Source organism: Siphateles boraxobius, unplaced genomic scaffold, assembly GCF_051911475.1.
Source record: "Siphateles boraxobius isolate OS27281-9 unplaced genomic scaffold, OSU_SipBor_1 30, whole genome shotgun sequence".
NCBI classification, from domain to species: domain Eukaryota; kingdom Metazoa; phylum Chordata; class Actinopteri; order Cypriniformes; family Leuciscidae; genus Siphateles; species Siphateles boraxobius.
In genome coordinates, this window is record NW_027508920.1 from 10,695,250 (window position 1) to 10,720,082 (window position 24,833).

A 24,833-nucleotide genomic window follows, 5' to 3' on the forward strand; every position below is an offset into this window, starting at 1 on the left:
TCCGATCGATCGGCTTGATCATCCGCATTTTCAGAATACGACTCAGGCTCAAACTAATACGGTAAAACCGATGACATTATTACATTATTAACTTTGTGTAAATGCTTTAGAAGCCTTGGAAGCTGTAGCATGTGATTATGAGCCGTTACATTTCCGACACACACTTGAGGTGGCCAATCACAACGCACTGGGTCAGCTGGCCAGTCAGAGCACTCTGAGCTTTCCGAAGGAGGGGCTTTGTATAAATCAGTGCAGACTGGGAATAGAGGAGCAATGTACAGAATATGAAAAATAATGTTTTTTTTTTTTTTTTTTACATTAAAGCATGTTAAGCTATAATATTACACCCAATAATCAAAATAATGGACTTTTAAAATGGCATCATATGACCACTTTTAAAGTAACAACGCTACTTTTGCCTCCACTGTCCTTGCCTAGTCCTGATCCTTGATAACACATCTCAAACAGGCCTTGACAACACTAAGAATCCTTGTTATACTACATTGGGTTTGGTAAGTTTGGGGAAAAAAATATTGTGAATTGTAAACTTTGACTTTGGTTACAACACCTAGATGGGATTGTTTGTACTTCAACAGTCATTCACATGTTTATAAAAACCCAATAACTTATGAGTTAGGGGTGGGAATTGGCAAAAATGTGACGATTCGATAGTATTGTGATATTTGGGCCACGATTCAATATTATTGCGATTCTTAACATATTTCGATACAGCAAGTATTGCGATTCGATTCTGCGATATATTGTGATTCATGTCCCCCATATTATTCAAAGGCATTACAAAAAAATGAGGAAAATAAGACTGCTCAACTCACTTGTGGATGTAATACGCAAATGATAAGTGAGGATAGGAGCAGGCTTCACTCAATGCATATATACTTATAAACTTTAAGAGTGCTGGCCTGGATGACTAACATACAAAAAAATAGGAGAGAGGCCGCACTATGCATATTCTTTTTATTTTATTTGCACAGACGCGTTTAGGCACGTGCCTTCTTCAGTCTGCGGAACAGAATCGATTTTTTCTCCCACCACTATTACTAGTACTACTTCACATTTAAACTCATAGAGGAGAGCAGATTATGTCAGAATAAAGGGGATCCTCTAGGTGAAATAGATTATTTTTCCCCACTATTATTACATTTATAAGACAATTTATTACATTTATAAGACAATCTTACCAGACACAATTTGATTGCCCTTGTTTGCCATGTTGCCAACATTAGCAGATAAATGATTGATGAGGTAGGCTAAAGTTTCCAACTCAAACAGAACATGGTCAAAGAGATACCAAGTCAATGGCTATTCATGCCAAATTATCATGGGGAAAAAAACCAACACGAGAAGAACCGTCTCTCATACACTGGCTCCAGAAGTTCATTTTTCATCACTTAATGCGACAGGATTGATTTCATATCCAAATTATAAGTCACACGGACTATATTTTTATTGGTTTTTTGTCCTTTTTGGAGCTTATTTACATAATTTCAACATTCAGCAAATACATTCAAATTGCAGACAATTTAATTTAATTGTTTGCCATTTTCATAAAATTCTGATTGCATTTTTAATGAAAGGTTTGGGGCTAAATTTCTGGGATTGCTGGAACACTCCCCCTTTTTAAATTCCTGTCTATCTATGTTCCCGCTTCTAAAAGCAACAAAACAGCTGACGCTGGAAGACAGTGACCTTGACTGAGCGCTAAAGTGATCACTAGTATTTCGCTCTGCCTCATTTCACTTTGACTGCCAGCACACTTCACCATCTATAGAAGTCAAACTGAGTTGGCCATCCTCCCATTAGCTAATTTTAGTTAGTACTTTCCAGAGTGCAGCCCCCGCAGTGAGTTTGAGAGAACTCTCTCTAGAGCAGCAGAAACGGGGGAGAGATTGGATCGGTTTCACGTGACATGGGTAGGTTTAGGTTTAGAGGGTGGAAAAATGTATTGTACAAGTGATTTGGCAATTCCATGTTTATATTATATTTATAATCGTATCCAAATAGTGCTCATTTGGGGTGTAATGGTTCTCTGTAAAAAAAAAAAAAAGAACCATATTGTTCTCCACCCACAATTTGGCACTTGCACTGCGGTTCATCTTAAATCTGACGACATCTATAATATGGTTTGTTGAAAATAATGCGTAAAATATGCGTAAAATATCCAAATAGTCTTCATTTGGGGTGTAATGGTTCTCTGTAAAAAAAAAAAAAAAAGAACCATATTGTTCTCCACCCACAATTTGGCACTTGCACTGCGGTTCATCTTAAATCTGACGACATCTATAATATGGTTTGTTGAAAATAATGCGTAAAATAGACAGTTCGGCTAATGTATGTTTCTGTCAATGGATAGGCTAGGCTACGCATTCTATACTAAATGTATTTAGGCTACTGTTTTTTATACAAATACCATAGAAACCATATAGTTACATTTTACCATGGTCGTGAGCGAAGTCAGAATATTTAAATTTCATCATAAAAATGAGGTTACAATTTTTACAGATTTTACTGTTTTTGTTAATGAACAAATTTACATCTGCATCCTAACTCAAGCTACTACTACTGTCAACTCAAGCTATTGAAACACAACATGTAATATTAATACCGCAGCCAGTTGCACACTACGCCAAAGATACATGCCATCAAAGTTAGGCAACACAATCCTTTTCCATGACTTGAAACAATATCACCAGTTAGCACATGCTTTTGTTAAAGGGGGGGTGAAACACTCAGTTTTAGTCAATCTCATGTTAAGCTTGAGTACCTATAGAGTAGTATTGCATCCTTCATATCTCCAAAAAGTATTTAGTTTTATTATATTTATAAAAGAAAGATAGGCTGTATCGAGTCTTTCCGGAAAAAAACGAGTGGGTGGAGGTGTGCCGTGTGGGCGGAGCTAAATAATCACGAGTGCGCAAAGCTTTTGCGTTGAGAGCGTCTGGAAGCTGTAACATCCCAAAAAAATCAGATTCAGCCATACATTTTTGATCCCGAATCAGATCCCGAGGCTGAAATTGAAGACGATCAGCAGCAGCAACGACTACAGCAGGACGTCTCTATGTGGTGTGTACTGGAACTGTATAACTTATATTTGGTTAGCGGTTTTTGTAAATTACACATTTTCACTTTATGTGGTCGTATATATATTTTTTCTTTAAAAAGGTATACATGTGGGAAGTGTAGTTTGATGCCGACTGAGCGGAAAACGTTTGCTGCCAAGAAATAGAACCGGTTATACTTTTGTCTTGAAATGCATTATAATGTGTAAAGTTGTAGTTTGTAAGACTTGTAGTTTGTCTTGCCCTGGCAACCAAAAACACACTTCTTTGGTGACATTCTTTATTGCAGCGCAGCCGATGACTTCCATAAAGCAGAGCACAGCGATTTGATGGGCATACTGCTTTCGCTCTCTCGCTCTAGGCTACAGGTGTGTGCACGCCCTTCCGGGAGAAGTGCCCTTAGGACCCGTATAAGGAAATTCCGGGGCATTTGACGTCACACACGCCCATACTCGAAAAAAACGTTTCGAAACTTGTGACAAACCGGAAGGAGTATTTGTGGCACAGAAATCTCTGCGCCTTATCGTGCTACAGTGCACATTCTATCAGTTGCAGCTCTGGCGCTGCCATCCCAACATTCTGTACAACGCGACGTACTTTCACAGCATGTTTAGCAACGCTGCGTATGGGTTACGCTCACGTGACATTTCAGTTCTTCACCATGACGAAATGTTATTATCCGCATGCATTTTAAAGCCTTGCCAGTTAAACTTTCTCACTCACAAACATAGTAAAATGAATAGTAAAATGCTTTCAAGTACGTCACACATCTTTTCCCAGCACTTCAAAACATTTAAATGTTATTTTTAATGTGATGACCAAAACATTATTTGTTCATCTTTCAAAGATTACCCCCATTTATAAAACTAAAAGTTTCAAGATGTAGGAAAACACACTTATTTAAAACAAGTTATTTTAATAAATAATATAAAAAATATTGTATTATAGATCTACCTCAAAGTATGCCTTGAATGTTCTACGTTTACACTTTTACATTGCACACATTTTGTAACATTTTATTCAAATTTGAGATGGACATGATTTCCAGAAGCAAGGGCATGTTTACACTTAGAGACATGGCATGAAAATAAGATTCCAAAGATGGCAACCTACACCAAGATAGCAGAATGTGATGCAATCATAAATTTTTGCTTTATACTATAGCACCTGCAGATTAGGGATGCAACGATACCGCTTTTTCAAAACCGATCCGATCCGATCCCAAAATTCTGAGTATCGGCCGATACCGATACCAATCCGATACCAGCGCAGTTTTTTTTTTAAAATCAAGTAGAATTTCAATAACTGTGTGTTGAACTGATAATCACTCTTTTGTGTGTTAAACACCATCTACTTAATACAGACAACTTCATTATAAAGAAAAACAACAAATCCAAAAAATATATGATCATAATATATGACAAAAATGCTATTATAAACTAGATTAGTGGATAGTTCAGCAGTAAAATCTAGTCTAGAAATATCATGAGTGCACAATAATTGTATAAAATCTGAACATTTAGTGAAAAAAAAACATTTAGTGGGGAACAAATAAGAGACAATAAGTGTAACACTAAATCTTGTAAAACGTTACACATTGCTCTTTATATTGTTGTAAAATACATTCATGAAAAACAAGATAACAAAAATCAAAAAGATCATTTTTTATAGTAGCCTAGGCTATGTAATTTGAGACATGTTTTAAATGTATAGCACAGCTGTTTAATGAGGCAGCAACATATGATAGATAGAACAGAACAAGAAAGGCTATTAATAATCCTTCATTGCGCAAAAGGCTCCAGTACAGTGCGGCACGAAGCGCTTATGCGCATCCCGAGCGCAGAATGATGCGCTTGAAGCAACACGGAGTCACAGCGCGCAGCACGTCGAGTCCGCATTGAAAAGTTCAAAGCACAAAGGAAATACATATTGATGCGTAGTGTATTATACAGTATCTATCTCTATGCAATAGTTTATTGAGCCTTTTCTTTTAACAGTTTTAAATATCAGTTATTGTGCGCGTGAAGAACAATGATAGTGCTCTGACTCCAGTGTTGTGATAACAGACACACGGTAGAAAGTAACATGATTTAGTTACATCAATAAAGTCCAGCAATATAAAGTTGTTTTATGCGAAACCATAGACCTTTATCTACAGGTGAAGTATAATAATATTAACATTGAATCATCTTGGAGAGAGTTTCATCATGTTGACTGTCGTACCCGAACGTGACGCGCTGTTTGATGCTGAATGGAGAATGACTGACAGCCGCAGCAGAGGGAAAAAGTTTACGTGATCTTGAATTTAATGACTTAAATATTAATTTATATCTCACATTATACTACATAATGGCTTCAGAACACTTATAAGATAGTGCACGAAAACTTTATGGTGCTTTATAATGTTTTTGTGCCTTTTGTGGGGCAAATATTTGTGCCTTTTGTGGGTTAACTATAACACAGAATAGTAGACGCACAATATCGGATTTGGATCGGCCTCGTCTGACCGATACCCGATCCGGCAAAAATGGCAGTATCGGAGCCGATACCGATGCTGAGTATCGGATCGGTGCATCCCTACTGCAGATGCTATAGCAGTCTAAGGGTGTATTCACACCTGCCTTGTTTGGTTCGATTGAATCGAACTCTAGTTCGTTTACCCCCTTGGTGCGGACCTTTTGGGCAGGTGTGAATACAGCAATCGAACTCGGGTGCGGACCAAACAACCGAACCGAGACCCAGCTGAAGAGGTGGTCTCGGTACGGTTCCAAACGAACTCTGGTACGGTTCGTTTACGGTGTGAACATGAACCGACCCAATTGCAAGAAAGCACTGCACCTTTGAGTTAACAGGCTTCTGTAGTCGGAGTTGCGTTATGGGAAAGTGATCTGTTGTAGCCTACTACATTCCATTCCGGCGCGCTGTCTGACCACACGATACTGTTGCGCGTCTTTCTGCGCGTCAGTGTGTGCATCATTGGAATGGAATGAATGAATTGAGCGTGACAGTCACTCATTTCGGTCTTTTGTCACGCTCTCCCGCCACACATTGTAGTTCTCACGCTGAAAAACTATTTGTAATATATTTAATATGCCGCAGCGCCCAAAACTCTGGCCGCGCCGCTCTCACTGTGGAACCGGCAGGAATCAAGCGCGTCTCCTCTGGTGTTGTTAGCCAATCAGAAAATAGCACTATTGTATCTGGGTAAGATTTAACGCAACAACCAATGACACCGCGTCGGCACGATACACGTGTGGTTTTGTTTACAAATTTTGGTTCACTTGCAAAAAGAGCAGTGTGAAAGCGAACCGTACCAAAAAAAAAAGAAAAAAAAAATTTATTTGGTCCGGACCAAAGCAAGTGAACTATCGGACTTTCCTGGTGTGAATACACCCTAAGTCAATTTCAATTAGGCATGCTACTGTTAACTCAATGTTAACAGTTATAAGAGAAGTTACTAAAAAGGAGGAGGAAATGTAAAATTGACAACTTGGTCATAGTCAGCTGTAAAAGTGGGGGTGAAGTAAACTGCCTCACAGATTCTGACTTAAAATATAATCCAGCAGGCAACAGCAGAGGCTTGAGTGGATTAGTTACACACACCTATGCGATTACACCAGTCATCAGGTAGGACACAGGCCGAACCGACAGCTAATCAAATGTGCATTTTCTCGAAGCAAGAGCTTTAATGTACTGATTAAATTGAGAATGGCTCTTCAGTCACATGAAAAGTTTTACCTGCCATAACACTAGTGCTGAATGCTTCTTAGAGTTCACAAAACTAAATTAAAATATCAAAACTATCATGTTTAAATTTCGAGATGATAAATTCACACTACTTGCAGAATGTACTCCTAGTAGCAGCAATACTTTAAAACTCTATATGAACGTTCCAGCATTTGTTCTTTGCATAAAGCGCAGGATAGTTGAATAAATGAGGAAGAAACAAAGATCTAATGGAGGACAAACATCTTAATTGATGGAAGTTTGTGACAGGAGGTTTACCCATAATATTATAGCAGATTTGTTACCAGCCACAAGTTTTACAACTGCACAAAAAAATATTTTTAGTTTTAATTGGACAAAGTTAATTATTTGTCTGTTATTAATTTTGCCAGTACATCACTGTGACATTCAAGGCATTTCCTTTGATGCTTTCAGGAAACAAGATGGAGCATTGTGACCTTTCAATAAAAATAAACAAATGTACCCACAATTTCAACATTCAAACTGAGTTTGACAACAAAGGTTCCCTGCATTCAAAAGTTATTATTTTATTACATATATGCAACAGGGCTCTATGAAAAAAATAATATATTACCAGTTGTTTTTACCCTATTGTACAAAGTACTTTCAAAACATCACTTCCTTTCCCATGGCGATGTGAGAAGAATGGTTTAGCCCCTGCCTGTTGCATTGTGGGGTCAAATAGTTCTACAGGGTCAGTGTAGCTTTAGAACACAAGGGAAACTGTTTTACATCAGTGGCGTTTCCTGACTGGTAATTCCACAAGGACTTTAGTTGTATAACATACACAGACAGCGAGAGATTTTAGAATGTTTTCAATTATCTATTGGTGAGAAAGGAGGATGTGCTTCAGAATATTTTTTACAGAAAATACAGATCAATGCCCAAATAGAACTCTGCCAAACTCAAGAAATTTAACATTAAGTATAGTGACCAAAATATTAATGCAATACGTGTAATTAATTGGCCATTGTGAGATACCCATCATAAATTTCAGCTGAGGACTATTTCAATCTTTTGTTTGTACATACCTGTAGTACCGTGACTGGAGATACGTTGAGCAGACTGCTTTGGAGACGTGACTGGCTGAGCCAAAGTCTATGACTTTCACTCGGTAGGGCTGCCGTACAGGGTCCACCAGCATTATGTTCTCAGGCTTTAGGTCTGCGTGAATCAGTCCCATGGCCTTCAATTTTTTTAGTGCCATGGCCACCTGCTGAAGAATGGGACGGATTACCTTCAGAGGTAGCGGGCTGAATTTGTTTTGCTTGAGGAAGTCATACAGGTTCTGTTCCAGCATCTCAAACACAAGGCAGGTGTGGCTGCGGTGCTGGAAACATTCGAAAGCTCGCACAAGATTATGCTCGTCAGCATTCTCACTGCTGAGGCGGGAAAGGATGCCCACCTCAATCTGGCCCTGTCGTGCATATGATGGATGATTCTTCAGGATCTTTACTGCCACAATATCACTGGTGCCTCGTTTCCAGCATTTCACAACCTGGCCGAAAGTACCACGGCCGAGGAAGTCTAATACCTCATATGTGTTCTTCAACGAGCAAAGCAACTCATGCTGCACCAACTGGTAGTCTCCATCCCCATTTCTGGAATTTCCACCTTGCTTTGAAGGCCCTCCACCGGCCACCGCTGGCACTGCAACCGGTGGGTTTCCAATGTTTGATTGCAACATTGCAGGTAACATTGACAGGTCCTCTACAATCTGCATGGCGCTCCCTAAGTTCTCTATCTCCCCGCCCTTACGTTTCAGCCCGCATCTGTGGGAGCTGTCTTGCAAGTTAAAACCTCCACAGTCTTTCCGGTCCCCCTTGTCCTCTCCTCTACCAACTTTACGGTCACCTCCACCCTGTCCTCCACCTCCTCCTTGACTGCCGCTTCCCTCTCCCCTACCCCTTCCAACTGCCCCTGTAGCTCCACTGCTGCAACCCCTTCCTTTGACCTTGTGCTCAAGCCTCTTTTCCTGAGAGGAGATACCCCTTTTTTGCTGCTGGGTCGCTGTGGTTGTATGCTGATGCCGCACGCCGTGTACAGTAGCCGTCTGCAATGGAAAATCCTGCCCGTGGTGTCTGCCAATCACAGAATCTTGTGTCTTCAACGAAACGCTGATTTTTGTCGGGTAAACAATGCCAAGGGTTCTACCATTCAAGTAAGTCTGTGGGTAGGCCCTCTCATGGTAAACACAGTTCCTGGGCTCGACTTTGAGTTTCTTCACACTACAAAAGGCACTTGTCTGAGTTTGAAAAACATGTGGTGGGTAGACCAAGACTTGTGAGGCCATACCTGTGAACACAAGAAAACCAGATACAGATCATGCTACAGTTTCTAAAGAAAAGAAAAAAAAATCACTAATTGTAGCATTTTCAAAGTAACACTTTCATTTTCAAAGAAAAAAAATTACATTTAGGACTGGGTTCACACAGAACGCTTAAACGGAAATTTCGCAGCTGACTAGTCTAAACCTTCCACCTAAATTATTATTAATAATGATTATTAATAATAATAAATCATATAGTGCTGAATAATGAATGGAGGCTTATGCTCCTTGGCCGACTGAAGGTTGTCATGGAAATGCTTGATGTACTTTGTATGTTAAGGTGATGATACACAGGGCAACTTTTTGAGCAATGTTGCTGGGCAATCTTGCCAAGCAATTGTTGCTTGTACACTTTCCCATTGAAAATGGGCAATAAATTTCTATCTGGATAATTTAGATCGGTCGTGGGCTTTGTGTCTCATCTGGTTGCCCACTGATGGCAACATTTCCCAGCGGGTAAAATGTATTTTGTATAAAGTACACCAACCCCTATCAATAAAAAGTGAGCGTTGAATATCACAAATAAATAGATAGATAAGATTATGAGGCACATAATCCTTAATAAATTGTTTTCCATTTCAACCGCGTCCCCAAATTATAGTCTAGAATTTAAGCATGCAGTTAGGACAGTTGTATTAAACGTATAATAATACACAATAAAACAATATACAAAAAGATTTGTTAAAAGAACTAGGAGCTTGTTCTGTTGTTGTGTCGGTAGATTCGACTTCTAAAATGAGTGACAGGTCAAATAAAATCAGTGAGTACTAGGGGTGTGACGAGATCTCGAGATCTCCTGTGACGAGACTAAAATGTGGAGAGATTTCCCGTAGAGTGAAAAGCTGTCTCGCGATAGTGTGAGGGTGAAATAAGCATAAAATATTCCACCGCTACACTCACATTCGCCTCAACTGTCATTTTGCTGTTTTTATAAAATAATAAAAACAATTATAAACTAATGTAAAAGTCTGCTCTGCTCATCCAGCACGAGAAGCCGTCAGTGCATACAGAATCAAAGTTCACTGACCCACATCAAGATATTAGGTCTGGGAACTCACCATGGCATGCCTCAATCCGAGGGGCGGGATAAACGGTTGTCTTTCAAATTCCCTCTGCACGCAATAGGACAGCGCTACAACCAAACAGAGCAACGAACGGTTGTGGCTGAGTGAGTCCCATGCGTTTTCCCACCAGCGGAGCTAGTTGATATATTAAACTTTTGCCGTATCCGGTCGGCAAAACTCCTAACACATCTTCCTTTTTTAAGAATGACTTAAGTGCCGTTCTTTGTTCTTTTCTCAAAGAAAAGCTTAACTCCAAGTCCTCCAGAGTCGCGGCCAAAGCCGATTCAAAAGGCCGCTGTTCGCCAGCAGCAGCGGTCATCTTCTTTGTTTTCAAGTAGCAGGGAATTCACACGGAACCTTCACAACTCTACCGTCATTGTTAAGCCCGCCAACTCTATACACAATGTGATTGGCCTGACCAGAGTTTGGTTTTTCCAGCTCGAAAGCCAACGTTTCTACACTACACTGGCTGCAAAATACATTTTATATTTCTAGGCTACGCGATCACGAATTTAAAAGTTAAAGTAAAATATTGCATAATCTTTTCTTTCAAGGCATTTGATAATTCATATTCATTAAGTAGACCTAAAATTAAATGCATTAGAAGATTATTAGTTAAATGTTAAAACATTTCAAAATGCACCTGCAGAAAATTTTTCCAGTCATGAACTTTGTCATTGATGATTTCTGAAAAAAATCTCGTCTCGTTCTTGTGAACCCAATCTCGTGTCTCGTCTCGTGAGATAAGTGTCTTGTCACACTCCTAGTGAGTACAGTCTGCCAAACTGTGGGATTGGATTACAAAAACGTGGGCACAGATTGTGAATTTGTGGGTACGGTTTGAAAACCGAAGGTACGGTTTACAAATCTGAGCGCATGGATTGGAAATTCATGGGTACGGTTTAGGGGTGTGACGAGATCTCGTGCCACGAGATCTTGCGAGACTAAAATGTGGCAAGATTTCCCGTCCAGTGAAAAGCTGTCTCACGATATCGCTATGACGGAGCGCGAGGGTGAAATAAGCATAAAATATTCCACCACTACACTCACATTCATCTCAACTGTTGGTTGAACTGGCTGCTAAAAAAATTTTGCTGCCGCTAGGGTGCGTCTAGATTTCTAGGATCACAAATTTAAAAGTGAAAGTAAAACACGAGCTCCCTGATGCGTGCAAATTAGGCAGGTACATACAATAGTCTGTCACCCAATACCCATCTCTGGACTGTTTAATTGTGGCTATGGTCTTGGTTTACACTTTGAATATTGAGAGAGTACTGTAACGTCTTGACAACAGACAAGCTAGGCTCCGTTTCTGAACTTATGATAGGAACGCAGGAACAACTGTAAAGACAAACGCACCAGCCTCGTTTCTCTCTACCGGCCTTTTTTTTCCGAAATCCAAACTCACAGCATTAACCCTAAAACTGCCGGTGCAAAATAAAACCGCAATTTCACAACAATTATAAAGAGTCTGTGTGCTAAAATACTGCACTTTGATTAAGATTGCACTTCCAATTATTGTTTGCACTTAAGAAGACTAAAAGAAAACTTTTATTTTTGTTTTTATTTCTATATTCAATTTGTGTAAGGAAGTTCAGTTAGGAGGTCACACACAGCCTCAATCAGAAGTTCTGAAAGCTCATAAATGTACAGTAAGGTCTGAAGAGACTCATGTGGAATCATACAGGAGAAAAACTAGTCAGTAAAAAACTTTTACAGTGCTTGCATATTGTTTTCTTTCAATGCATTTGATAATTCATATTCATTAAGTAGACCTAAAATGACATGCATTAGAAGAGTTAAGCCTGGTTCACACGGCAGGATAATTAGGCCGATTTTAGCCCCGATTTACCCCTTCCGACAATCTTAAGGATGCTCCGATTATCGTAAAATAATCTGATCAGATATTCCTGCCGTGTGTGGGGTGTTAAGAGTGCTCTCGTCTGCTCAGAAGGACATCGGGACCGCTCCGATCTCAAATCGGGGACATCCGACATGTTGGATTATTTTGGCCCGATTTCTCCTCGTGTGTGGTGTCCCCCGGGGACAAACGAGCACGCAGCCTGTGGACTGTGGCGTGTAGCCAATCAGAAAGCGAGGTGACGAGGCGCAGAGGAAGCACTGGGAAACAAAATCAAAACAGCCGGCGGCATGGCGCACCAGAAAGTCAGGTGGTCGTCGGAGATGGATTCGGTTAAAAACAAACTACTAACTATCGCCACTGCATCCTCTCCGTCCGCCATGATTGTTTACTCTGAAGTCACGTTTGATCTCGAGGGATTTCGTGAGATTTTCCGTCTGACCTGGGAATGCTCGGGACGGGAGTCAAATCGGTTTGTGTGTGATGTGTTGATTTTGCCGTGTGGCTGCACACCACACACGGTACGACCAAAACGGTTAGACCCGTGATTTTTTATCGCCGTGTGTCAGAGATGGGTACTCGAGTTTGAGACTCGGACTCGAGTGCGACTTAAGTCGCACACACAGTGACTTCAGACTCGACTTGAGACTCGTCCTCGAAAGACTTCAGACTCGACTCGGACTCGAGCTGCGGGACTCGTGAACAATGTTTTTTTTAGGAAACGTCTGATGAGCACGCTGTTATTCCCCTCCCTCTGACCCGTTACCTAAAACCTGCCTACATAACACGTACTACGTGCGCGCGCGCGGCCACACATGAGAGGACAACAAACAAACATGTCGACTGCACCGGCCGTTGCTGTGCCATTCATCGTCAGCTTTGGGTTTAAAAACTTCAAACAAGACGGGCCAAACAAAAGAAGCGCTCAATGCAAAATATGGGGTATCTGCGCGCGTGCACCTCATGGTGTTCCAGAGCGCGAGAGGTGGGTGTACGAGAGAGAGAGAGAGAGACGTGCGAGAGGTAGTGCTGCGCGAATGCGCTACGGCGCTCTGCAATCAAATACGATTTTAAATAGGCTTAGTAAAAATAAAAAAATAAATCGAAAATCAATGTGTGGCGGGCCGCCACAAATATATGAACCATGTATTTCACATCATTTGGTTGCAATAGTGTTTTGCATTTAGCTACTGTGATGTTTTGCACTATGTCAATTTTAGTGCTGTGAGGTAGGCTATAACATTTTCTATATTTGGTCTTATGGCTCCACAGAGCCAGCACAATAGGAGCCAAGGCCTTTCATTATAATTCAGCAACAGACATGAGAGTCCTTTTTCTTCAGAACCTCAATTTTTACAGATACAGATATTAACTTAAAAGTAAAGTATTCTTGGTGTTTTTGTCATGTTGAAATAGCCTGTTTACACTGATTATATACCTAAATCAAAGCTGATATTGTATGCTATTAGATAAAGGAGTCATAATAACATATTACATGCTTTGAATTCCTTAATAGCTATGCAGTGTTCTAAGCAGCCTGGATGGGTCGCTGTACGTGATGCAACACTTATTATAACCACAAGAGACTTGAGACTTGACTTGGACTTTAGCTCAAAGACTTGAGACTTGACTTGGACTTTAGCTCAAAGACTTGAGACTTGACTTGGACTCTAGCTCAAAGACTTGAGACTTGACTTGGACTCTAGCTCAAAGACTTGAGACTTGACTTGGACTCTAGCTCAGAGACTTGTGAGCATCTCTGCCGTGTGTGGGGTCTCTCAGGTTTGGAAAATAGGCCGACAATTTTAAAATCGTCCCGTGTGTACCAGGCTTTAAATGTTAAAACATTTCAAAATGCAACTGCAGACAATTTTTTCAGTCGTGAATTTTGTCATTGAGGATTTCTGAAAAAAAACTTGTCTCGTCTCCTTCTCGTGAACCCAATCTCGTGTCTCGTCTCAGGAGATAAGTGTCTCGTCACCCCCCTAGTACGGTTTATTAATCCATGGGCGTAATTTGTTAAACCCAAGGAACAGTTTATATAGTTTATAGTTTAATTGACATAGTCTCTCATTTCCGTCATCTGCGAGACGCTGCAAAAGATTTGAGATGCGAGCACAATGGTTAAATACGTCCGTCTAGAGAGTGTTTACATTGAAAAACTGAAAAAGTAGCGCAAAAATGCATTCTGTGTGAACTGCCCCTAAGATTGTTCAAATAATCAGCCTATATATTTCAAAATTCCTGAAAATTGACATCGCTGGTCACTATTCAATAATTATTGATAAAATGACTAATGTCTGTAGATGTATATCTCAATTTGTTGTGAAAGATCACCGTGAACTTAATGTAAACAACTTATGCAGGGTCATTGATCCTACTGAGTACAGTGGCTTGCATCATCAGGCTGACATCATACTTGACCTTTGCCCCTATGCTACAGCAGCAATCAGCAGGCTGCCTTGAGCAGCCAAAGACAAGCCAAGAAAATGACATATTGCAGCAGAAGGTTGAGTTCCTGCCTCCAACACCCACCCAACCTCTTTCCATTATCGCTGTATAGGGAAACAACTAAATGTTCACAGGTTCAAATGACCGTTTTATATCGGTTTCCACGTATCAAGGTCTCTAGGCAACAGCTTTTTCTAAATAAGCATTACTTAGAGTGGGGGGAAAAGAGACACCAAAGGAACAGCATCATCTGTGCTTGCTATTCTCAATAAATGTCAAATTTAGGAAGTACTGTCTATAAAGGCCTAAGCAGTAGTAGTGATGCTTTCCTTAGCAAACAAACACCAATAATAAGTTATCCACATTGACTTAATGTCAATGCAAAAACGCATTACACAAAGCTAACTGCTGTCTTTGAGTCAAAAGTTATGGTATTACTCAAACTCTATTTACTTAAAAATGTTAAGGAAAGGGAAAAAGATAAAGTGTATTTTCAGCAGCAGACCAACACATGACCACAATTCTGAAAAGACACTGCCAATTTCACATTCATTTGGCTGACATCCTGTGCAACCCATTTTGTACGTTTTAAAGTTAAATTAATCAATCTGGTGCACTTTGAGAGTTCAAAATTAAGAGATCCAACCCATGTTCAGTGTGCAAATGTGCTTTGACTTGTATCTGAACTAAAGGGGACTCAAACCTCTCGTCTCAGTCTACATTACAGTAATAGTCCAGTAGTCCTATGCTACAGTCCAGTTAATGAATGGGAAGCACTGAAATCTATTTGTGGCGGTCGATGTTGTGGTGGGCCAACGCATAGGGCTGGACGATATGGCAAAAAAAAAAATCATATCTTATGTTGGTTAAATGGTGATATACCAATTATATAGATATACCAATTATATATATATATACTGTATATGTGTGTGTGTGTGTGTGTGTGTGTGTGTGTGTGTGTGTGTGTGTGTGTGTGTGTGTGTGTGTGTGTGTGTGTGTGTGTGTGTGTGTGTGTTTTTCTATTTGGATAAAGAAAATCTGTTTTATAAAAAAAAATTAATAATAATATTATTTTCACATCCTGCCCAATGATATCCTACAAACAATGTTCATATTGAAGGATATGGTAACAAATTATATAGTGAATGTAATGTAGGCTATGCAATATATTATGTGCAAAACGGTGGTTAAAATCACATTACATTCTAACATTGTAACATTACAATCTAAAAACAAACAAAAAAAATCTTCAGTTTTTAAATGGACTAAAGGCTAAACTAAAAATGAAAATAAAAACAAAAGCACAAACTAATTATATTAGCCTGCATTTGATTACCCCATTATAATGTCTCCAACAACAAATATTTTAGCAATATGTATTTTATAGTCATAATTATTGCGCAAAAAAAAAAAAAAATAACGACTTTATTTCAACTATTAATTTCCTTCTCTGTGGGCCTCGAGTTAGTTCACTAGTGTAATAGCGTAAGCTTCTGTTGTTAAACGTAACGCACGTCACGCGCATCACACACATGACCAGCGTCGGCCAATAGTGAGCCTACGTGTGACGTAGCTCTACGCAATCACACTATGTTAACTGACTAGATGCCCACAGAGAAGGAAATTAATAGTTGAAATTATTTTTTGTTTGCTTTTGTGCACAAAAAGTATTCTCGTTGCTTGATAAACTTAAGATTGAGCCACCGTAGTCACTTGGACTATTTTAACGATGACTTTAATAACTTTTTCGGGGCTGGCAAGTGTCAATAACTTAAAAAGCCTATGGAGGAGTGATCCAGCTCTGAGATTTAATCAAAAATTTCTTAATTTGTGTTCCGAAGATGAACAAAGGTCTTACGGGGTTGGAACAACATGAGGGTGAGTAAATATTGACAGTATTTTTATTATTGGGTGAACTATCCCTTTAAAAGCACTATATTAAATGAAGGTGACAGGTTGCCTGACATCTCAAACGCATTAAACAGTCCAAGTATTTATCTGTCAGTCAGCAATAGTAGTATATCTGTCGGAGCATCTGACTGGGCAAGATGCTTTAAACTTAACTATATCTTCCCAGTTATATCGAAGCCCTTAATATAAGCTTGTGCCGTGTATAGGACAAATTGTACCATGTACTTTCACTGCAGGAGCTCACACTGCATCCTCGGCTATTTTTCAGATATGCTCGTATCAAACTATTGTATCGATATGAACTGTATTGCCTCATTCCATATCGTTTCGAAAAAATATCGAGATATATTGTACACACTCGATATACCACCCAGCCTTTCAAACAGAGATTCCAGAAAATACACAGATAATGTGTCGTTTGATTTTGGTTCATTCACCCTGCCAGTGATTTTTCAGAATCTGTATACATTAATTTCTGGCTATTTGTTATTTGACAATCATCATGTTGTTAGCTTAAGTTTCACACAAATGTATGCTGGATATCTTTATGCAACTATCCTTTTAATTACAGAATTATGAACTGATCAGGGCCGGGTTTCCCGATAACGATGTATCTTAGCTCTTAAGAGCGCTTTCTACGTGCAAGGTTACGAACGCTCGCAGCAATTCCACGAGCGTTTCCCAAAAATGAACTTAACATGAATGCGCGAGAACGCGCTCTACGTGCTACTTAAGAGTCGCTGTCCATTCGCGAAGTGCTGAAATATAACCTTGTGACCATTTAACCTAATAATTATCATCTGTTTTGGATTAGCAATCAAGTCTATATAAAGCACCTACATACAGGCGGAGACACTGACAAAATGGCTGAACAAAAAAAAAACAAGAAAAGATACCTTTCAAAAGGATGAAATTAATGTCCTCTTAGAGGAGATAGAGGAAAACAAAGATTTGATTTTTACCAGATTAAAAGGACACCATACTAATAAAGAAAAACAAAACATCTGGGAGGACATTGCAACCAAACTAACTGCAACCAGGGGTGTTCAAAGGTCAGGGAAGGAGGTCCACAAGAAGTGGCAGGATTTTGCAAGCCTGGCAAAAAGGAAGAGGGCACTGCAGAGGACTGCAATTAAAAAAACAGGTGGTGGGACCAATGAGTCCCCCCTTCTCACAGCCGAGGAAGAAAAGGTATTGTCAATACTTGGCACAAGTGCTTCAGATGGCATTAGTGGTGGTATTGACATCCACGGAGGAGTAGGGATACCTCAACCTGATCCTGAGTCAGGTCCTTCATGCTCAGGGGAACCATCAGTTTCATCTGCCATCTCTAAGCACCTACCATATCCTAGTCCTCCAAACAACCCTCGCATACCTCAGCCTCCATCTTCAGTGGTCCAGACTGCAGCAACAACACCTCAGCAGTTCGAGAATGTCTGTAGCTGTAGTCGTGACCTAGTGCAGCTGGAGGTAGAGAAGCTAGATGTCTTGAAAGACATTAGGCAATGCCTTCAAGAAGCCAATAAGAGAGACAACAACTTCCAACGGCAGCTCATTGAGCTCAAGAAGGCCAAACTGGCCTTAGAAGAGAGGAGGCTTGCACTAGAGGAGATGAGTTTTGCAAGGCCCTCAATTTCTGTGCCAATTATCTTGCCAGAGGACACAGGTAATGTGAGTTATTGTTTCAGTCATTTATTGTGCAATGTGAAATGTTTTCTATTAGAGCCCGACGGATATATCGGCGGGCCGATATTATCGGCCGATTTTAGGCATTTTCCTAACTATCGGTATCGGCATTTATAATGGCCGATAAATGAATATTTTAAAAAATGCGGGTACGGTGATTCATGTAAGGGTGGCGCTGCCAATAAAGCACCTAAAAGCTGTCACAAGAACTGGCAAAAATAATGATTATGAATACAACAAATATAGCAAGGAGACATTTTAATTGTTTATTAATAAACAAGTGTTTTCAGTCAGTGTCAGCCAAAGATGAAGTTGACGATGCTGACTCGCGATCTTCAGTGAGCACGCGCCAGAGAGAAATGCACATTTCATACGATTACATGAGTCTGTCTGTCTTTCGTTTTGAATTGTTCTGTTTAAAAGTAGACATTTCAATATAGATATATTTCAATTCTCAGGTCTATACGCTGAGTTTCGGTTCATGAGACGAGCTCCAGTTCACCCGCAGGCGCCTCCGTGTCGAGATTATCTATCGTCTGCTAAATTTACTTCTTATAAATTAAATCCAGGCAAATGGCTGATGAAACGTTGATTAAAATTAAGATACAATTAATACAAAACGAAATTCACTTTGAAACGAAAGGTTTTGTGCTTTCTGTTTGATGTCTATGTGAAAGTTTCAAAGCATTAGTGCCGCTTTCAGAGCGCTCACGTCCGTAGTGCTGAACTGTCGCGTCTGTAACATTGTTTTTTCCTCATAAATGCAAACACGAAAAATAAAATAAAATAAAATAAAATGAATATTTTATGTAGCCTGTGGAGACTGAGAGCCAACCCTTCTTCATCCGGTGGGTAGTAGCCTACTTGTGATTTGCGCAGTGTAATTCACAGAATTGATTTCTCTGCTACAAGCCTCTGTCACGTATTGTGTGAGCTTGTGACTATTGCAAGCGCGCAGCTGAGAAGTCCTGATTATATTGTCTGCTATATTTAGGCCTTCTTCTTATTTATTAAGGCAATTGGTTGATGAAACATTGATTAAAATGCGTGGCGCGAGCGATCTCCGACAGTAAACTGATTCTGCTTTGTCTAGGGTAAACAGCTGTTGCGACGCGAGCAGTAACGGCCGCGTCCGGTGTAGACACAGTGTTAAAGCTCATTCTGCCTGATAACGCTACGTTACAACATCAAGCAATATTCCAAAAATGTATATAATTATAACACTTTATATAGGGCCATTTTGCATTAAGAGTAGCCTAGTTTCACGTTTAGTACATTTTGCTTACTAATTATTTAAAATAGTATAAAAGTACTGTACATATGTAATTAAAAACGTTTTCATTATGATATTATTCATTTTACTTTAGTAAAAAGATCTGAGTTCTTCCTCCACTGGTAGAGATTAGAGGAATTAAGAGTAAAAATAGAAGATAAGGTTTTGTCAGTGACACTTTTTATATATTTATTGATACAAGTTATGACTAAATTAAAAGACAAAGTCGTCGTTAGTGAAGATTATGCAACAGTATTTAGAATATAATATAATATAATATAACATGCAATGCAAACTAGTTTGGTTACAGCTCAGCTGTATAATTCTCATTATATCATTCCCCCTGCCTCCATTACATATCTGTGTCACACAAGTGTTTGATTACCACATTTGAGTGATCATTGCAAAACGTGTTTATAAAATATATTTATTCTGATAATAGCTACTGTGTAAAGTACCCATCAAAAGTTTGTACACACCAATAGGAAAGTGTCCAAACTTTTGACTGGTATACTGTACTATAATACACATAAATGATATTGCTACTGTATTATAATATACACATAAATAATATCGGCCGATATATCGGTATCGGGCTTTTTTTACTCCCTAATATCGGTATCGGCCCCCAAAAATCCATATCGGTCGGGCTCTATTTTCTATATGTAGTTATGACTCATCTCACTGTACAATGTCTTTTGCAGGTCGTGGGGAACTGAATAATCCAAATTAAAAAACTGTGCAATGTTTTTTATTAATAAAGCTAGATGCAATGTTTTGGATGTCCATGTGTTTGTTGAACCATGCACACAAGGCCTAAGGCCATATGAAATACTATAATAATTGTTATGAGTTCTTCCAAATGTTTCTGAAGTAAATGGCTAATGGTTGATGGTTATTTTCAGACATAAGCATTTAAGTTTAAATATTATTAATATATAAAGTGTATATATTTAGCGTGACATATAACACAAATATGCATACAGTATGTACTTCATATAGCCAATACATTTCTACAGGTATGGACAAAAAAAAAACATTTACCTGTAATGTTCTATGTATACATTTTTATAAGAAGCACAACTTTTCATCATTATACCGAGGATAGATTAAAGGAATATGTAATCTATACAATTTCTAAGCATGCCAAACCTTCACTTTCTTCAGGGTAGGGCCTAATGTCATTACTGAAATTGATGATAGGCAGTGGGATATGTGAACATAATTACAGCCTGATAACCTTCACATGGTTCCTTCAATTAAGCTAGGATTAGTATAGAGTTTACACCTCACTAGACTTGCAGAGGAAATCATGGCTGCACTACAGCGTGTTCTTCAATTGAGGGTCAGACAAAGACAGAGACGACCACGAAGTAGATTGGGGACTTTAAATGCCTTCATCAGACAGCATCAAAACCCCTTGGATATGCTTGATGACATGGCTATAATAAGGCGATACCGTCTGCCAAGAGAACAAATAGCCCAATTGCTAAACAGCATTGGACCTCAGCTGATGCGTGCCACCAGGAGAAATTTTGCCTTGTCCCCTGAAGTCCAACTCCTATCTGCCTTGAGATTTTATGCAACAGGCAGTTTTCTCCAGGTACTTGGTGATGGGCTTGGACTAAGTAAGTCATCAATTTCAAGAGCTGTTCAAGCGGTCACCAATGCATTACTTCCACTTCCTGTGGAAAACATTCAATTTCCAGCATCAAGACAGGACATCACAGAAATACAACAGTATTTTTTAACACATCATCACATCCCACAGGTCATTGGAGTGATCGATGATACCTTGATCCCGATCCTTACACCATCTGTGGATGGCCATGTATATATATATGCCACAAAGGCTATGCAGCTATCAACTGCCAGGTGATCTGTGACCATAAGGGTTTGATCACAGACATTGTGGCAAGGTGGCCCGGAAGCACACACGACTCCATGTTCACCAATTCATCGGTGGGTCAGGAGGCACAAAACTCACAGGGACAGTGGAGGCTGCTTGGGGACAATGGTTACCCATTGAGGCCATATCTCTTCACGTCTGTGGCTAATCCTACGAATAACAGGGACACAAATTTCAACGAGGCACACCGTGTTGCACGTAGTATTGTGGAACGCACAATAGGGAGGTGGAAGATGCGCTTTCGGGCAATTCACCAGTCCGGCGGTGGTCTTTTGTTTGCTCCCCAAAAGTGCTGTGCAGTAATAATAGTAACAGCTATGCTGCACAACATTGCAGTGCAGATGAGAGTGCCCTTACTTAACAGGTAGGAAGATGAAGAGGTGGAGGAGGAGGAGGAGGATGTGGAGGACGAAGATGGCATGGGACCACATGGCCAACCAAGAAATGCTCAATGCATGGCTGGTTTTCGTGCACGTCAGCAAGTCATGGACAGATTTTTTTGAATTCATCCCTATTTTGCCCATGCAGTCTTTGAAGCATATTTCCCACATTACTTATTTTTTTTTTTGTTCATTCAATTTAGATTTGTATTTCTATCTTTTTCTTCCCTTTTTAATTATTTCATTTATAAATTCATGTAAACAAAAAACGAGTACAATAAAGTGTACAATAAAGTACAATCAAAACATTATTATTACTCGTGTTGCAATGTGTTTTAAATCTAGATAAAAGTGTAATCTGCCGGTTGTCCAACAGGTGTCCTCATTACTCTGTCTTCTTACGATGCACTTGGGGATGTACGATTACTCCAGAGCACTCGTAGTTCTACGAAGATTTTCAAGTGCTACTTAAGCTACGATGCTTTTGGGAAACAGACCATAATATTTAGATCAGTCGTACGATCGTTTTTACGATCAACTTAGGCTTACGATGCTTTTGGGAAACGCAGCCCAGGACGCTGGTTTATATTTACCAAACATACAAGGATATTTAAGGAATTTTTTAGGAAGAATGACACATTGCATCTCTTTAAAAAGTACCATGAAAAAAAATTTTGTACCATGTGAGGACAGGATTTTGGAGTTTTTTTCCCATAAAAAGTACAGAAGAAGCCAATTCCTTTAATGTAGATTATTTTTTTAAAAAATAATTAAACTGCCAGGTCTATGCAGTTGTACAGCATAAAATAAATATGTTCTCAGGACTCGACAATAAGGACTGCGCGATGGTCCGGGGGCCAACGTAAACGACATTTGGAATCAGAACAGTAGACGGAACTGTCACTTGCCCAATCTGGCCGGTGCTGCATTGTCACGAAAGTTTATCATTTTTTTAAGCCTTGCATATATAAATATTCAAGCACAAGACGACACAAAAAGAGTAGTAAATTCGGTACTCGCTGTTTATGAAGTTTTGTGTATCCAACACACATCCAAAGTGCCCGTCCAGAAAGCCACGTCTCAGACAGCGCACAAATACTGAATTAAGCGCGTTCACGTGTTTTTGAGCTTGAATAGACACATTCACACAATATTGTTAAATTGCCCATATTGGCGAGTATCCTCGTAAACATAGTCGGTAATGTCTTAAGTGAAACGTATAAAACACATGTGTTAGGGCTGGTTCATACAGAATGTGTTTATGCTGTTAAAAGCATGACAGTGTAACAAAAATAAATAAATATAAAAATATTATATATATATATATATAATTAGCAAGGTCTTTAGAGATGCGTTTTTTAAAAAGTTTAATTTATTTTAACTTGAGCGCTACATTTTTAGAATGCTGTGTTACGCACGCGACTGCAAAAGACGCGAGACGTGAGCGTAACAGTTAAAGACGTCTGTCTAGAGCGTTTTTACTTTGCTAAACAATGGAAAAGTAGCGCAGTAGAATGGAAAAACAGTATGGATCCATGCATTAGGTCTTAAAGTGACAACAGCCTAATATCCCTGCTGCTGCCTATGTTTTTAATGTTAATCAAACAAAAAGACAAAGAAAAAAGTCATTCACTGCTCTTGACTGAATAGCTTTTGTAACTTTAATAAGGATTGATCTATTAATGGGGTCTATTAAAGTTAATATGATTCTTTAGGGTCTAAATGAAAAGTTTATAATATACTTTAATTAAAAATTATCATTAGTATTGTAAGAAAACACTAATTTTACCTGGTCAAAAACAGCTCCGTTTTCAGCACGCCATTTAAGTGCATGAGGCTTTAAATGATAATGAGCTTTGCTCACCCCGCCCCTCTGTTCTGTGCGGCGTTTTGACAACACACGTGGAGTGTTGCCTTGACAACTGTTGAGGGTATATTTTGGAGAAAGAATGGCAGCGGGAGTCTCTGAGGCCACATCTGTGTAACCGTATCAATTTCAATTTGATATAAAGCCGCTTTCCGACCAAGTAGTTACAGGTACTTAGTTATAGGAACTGTCCACTTCTAAACAGTTCTAAGAACTACTCTCCCCCAAACTCGGTTTTGCTGTTTGCGTTCGCACTGGCCAAGCGGCCATAGGAACTGGAAGGAGGGATAAGGGAGTGACGCAAGCACGGCGACTGTCTTTATGGCGTCCTCACTAGACGTAGCGCGGCCACATACAACAACAACAAATCAGTATGGAGGAAGCTATCGGAATGTTCCTGTTCTGCCTTGCCGGGACCTTAATAACGGAGTACGAACGGCGGCGTTTAAAGACTATGCTTGAGTTCTGTACAGAGAAACACAGAAGACGAAGGCTCCAGCGTAATATGATCTTAAGTAATATGATGGAAGAAGATAGAAGAGCAGAGCGCAGGAGGCAAATAAAACGATGGGTAAGTCCACTTTTCAGAGTTCAGCATTCCGTCCATCCTGGTATGTTTTGCTAAAACACACAGCCGGTATGGCAGACAGCGCGCTGCAAGTTCCGTGTTGACAGTGGGCGTGACTTATAAGTTGAACCAATCAACGTGGACCTAGAGAAAAGGAACTAAAAAAAGTCCTCACTCTAGACTTGGTACTGAAAGTGTTATAGGAACTACGGTCTGAGGAACTAAAAAAATCCCCAACTTAGTCCGGTCGGAACACGAGAAAAAAAGGGTTATAGGAACGTCAGGTTCTAGGAACTGCAAAAATCCCTCCGGTCGGAAAGCGGCTTATGCTGCAGGGAGATACCACAGGAACAGTACTTTTCCTAAATTGTTTTGCTATTATGCAATCATCTTGTAAAAATCTCAGGGCAGTTACCATATTCATAATTTGTAGCAATTTTATAAAGCAGTCTGGTGAGAAATGATTCGCGCAAACATGAAAGCATTGACATTGATCTTGGGGAATATTCCCTTCGAAAACAAAACTCAGCCAGTGCTAGTCTCCATTGGTTCGGATTTAAGTGCATACTTAGTGCTTTAGAAAGGACATACATGCATCTTATTTGCTGAGGGCCTTTCAGCATTCTGGGGGGGGGGGAATTCCTCCTTGGAAAAAGAAAATGCCACAGAAAAGGGAAGAGGAAGTTATATTGAAGTCCCCTCTTTTCAAG

At 39.6% G+C, this 24,833-nt stretch overlaps 1 protein-coding gene across 2 annotated transcripts in view; it reads right to left on the reverse strand.

The window, feature by feature from the left end:
* The window catches only part of hipk3b (homeodomain interacting protein kinase 3b), a 121,587-nt gene that overhangs the window by 89,413 nt on the left and 7,341 nt on the right, over nucleotides 1-24,833 (reverse strand). For both annotated transcript variants that reach the window (XM_077248222.1, XM_077248221.1), the window contains exon 2: nucleotides 7,856-9,119. In XM_077248222.1, the coding sequence (XP_077104337.1) occupies nucleotides 7,856-9,117 (1,262 nt within the window). In that variant the 5' untranslated portion in view covers nucleotides 9,118-9,119. The remainder of the gene's footprint in view (nucleotides 1-7,855; nucleotides 9,120-24,833) is intronic.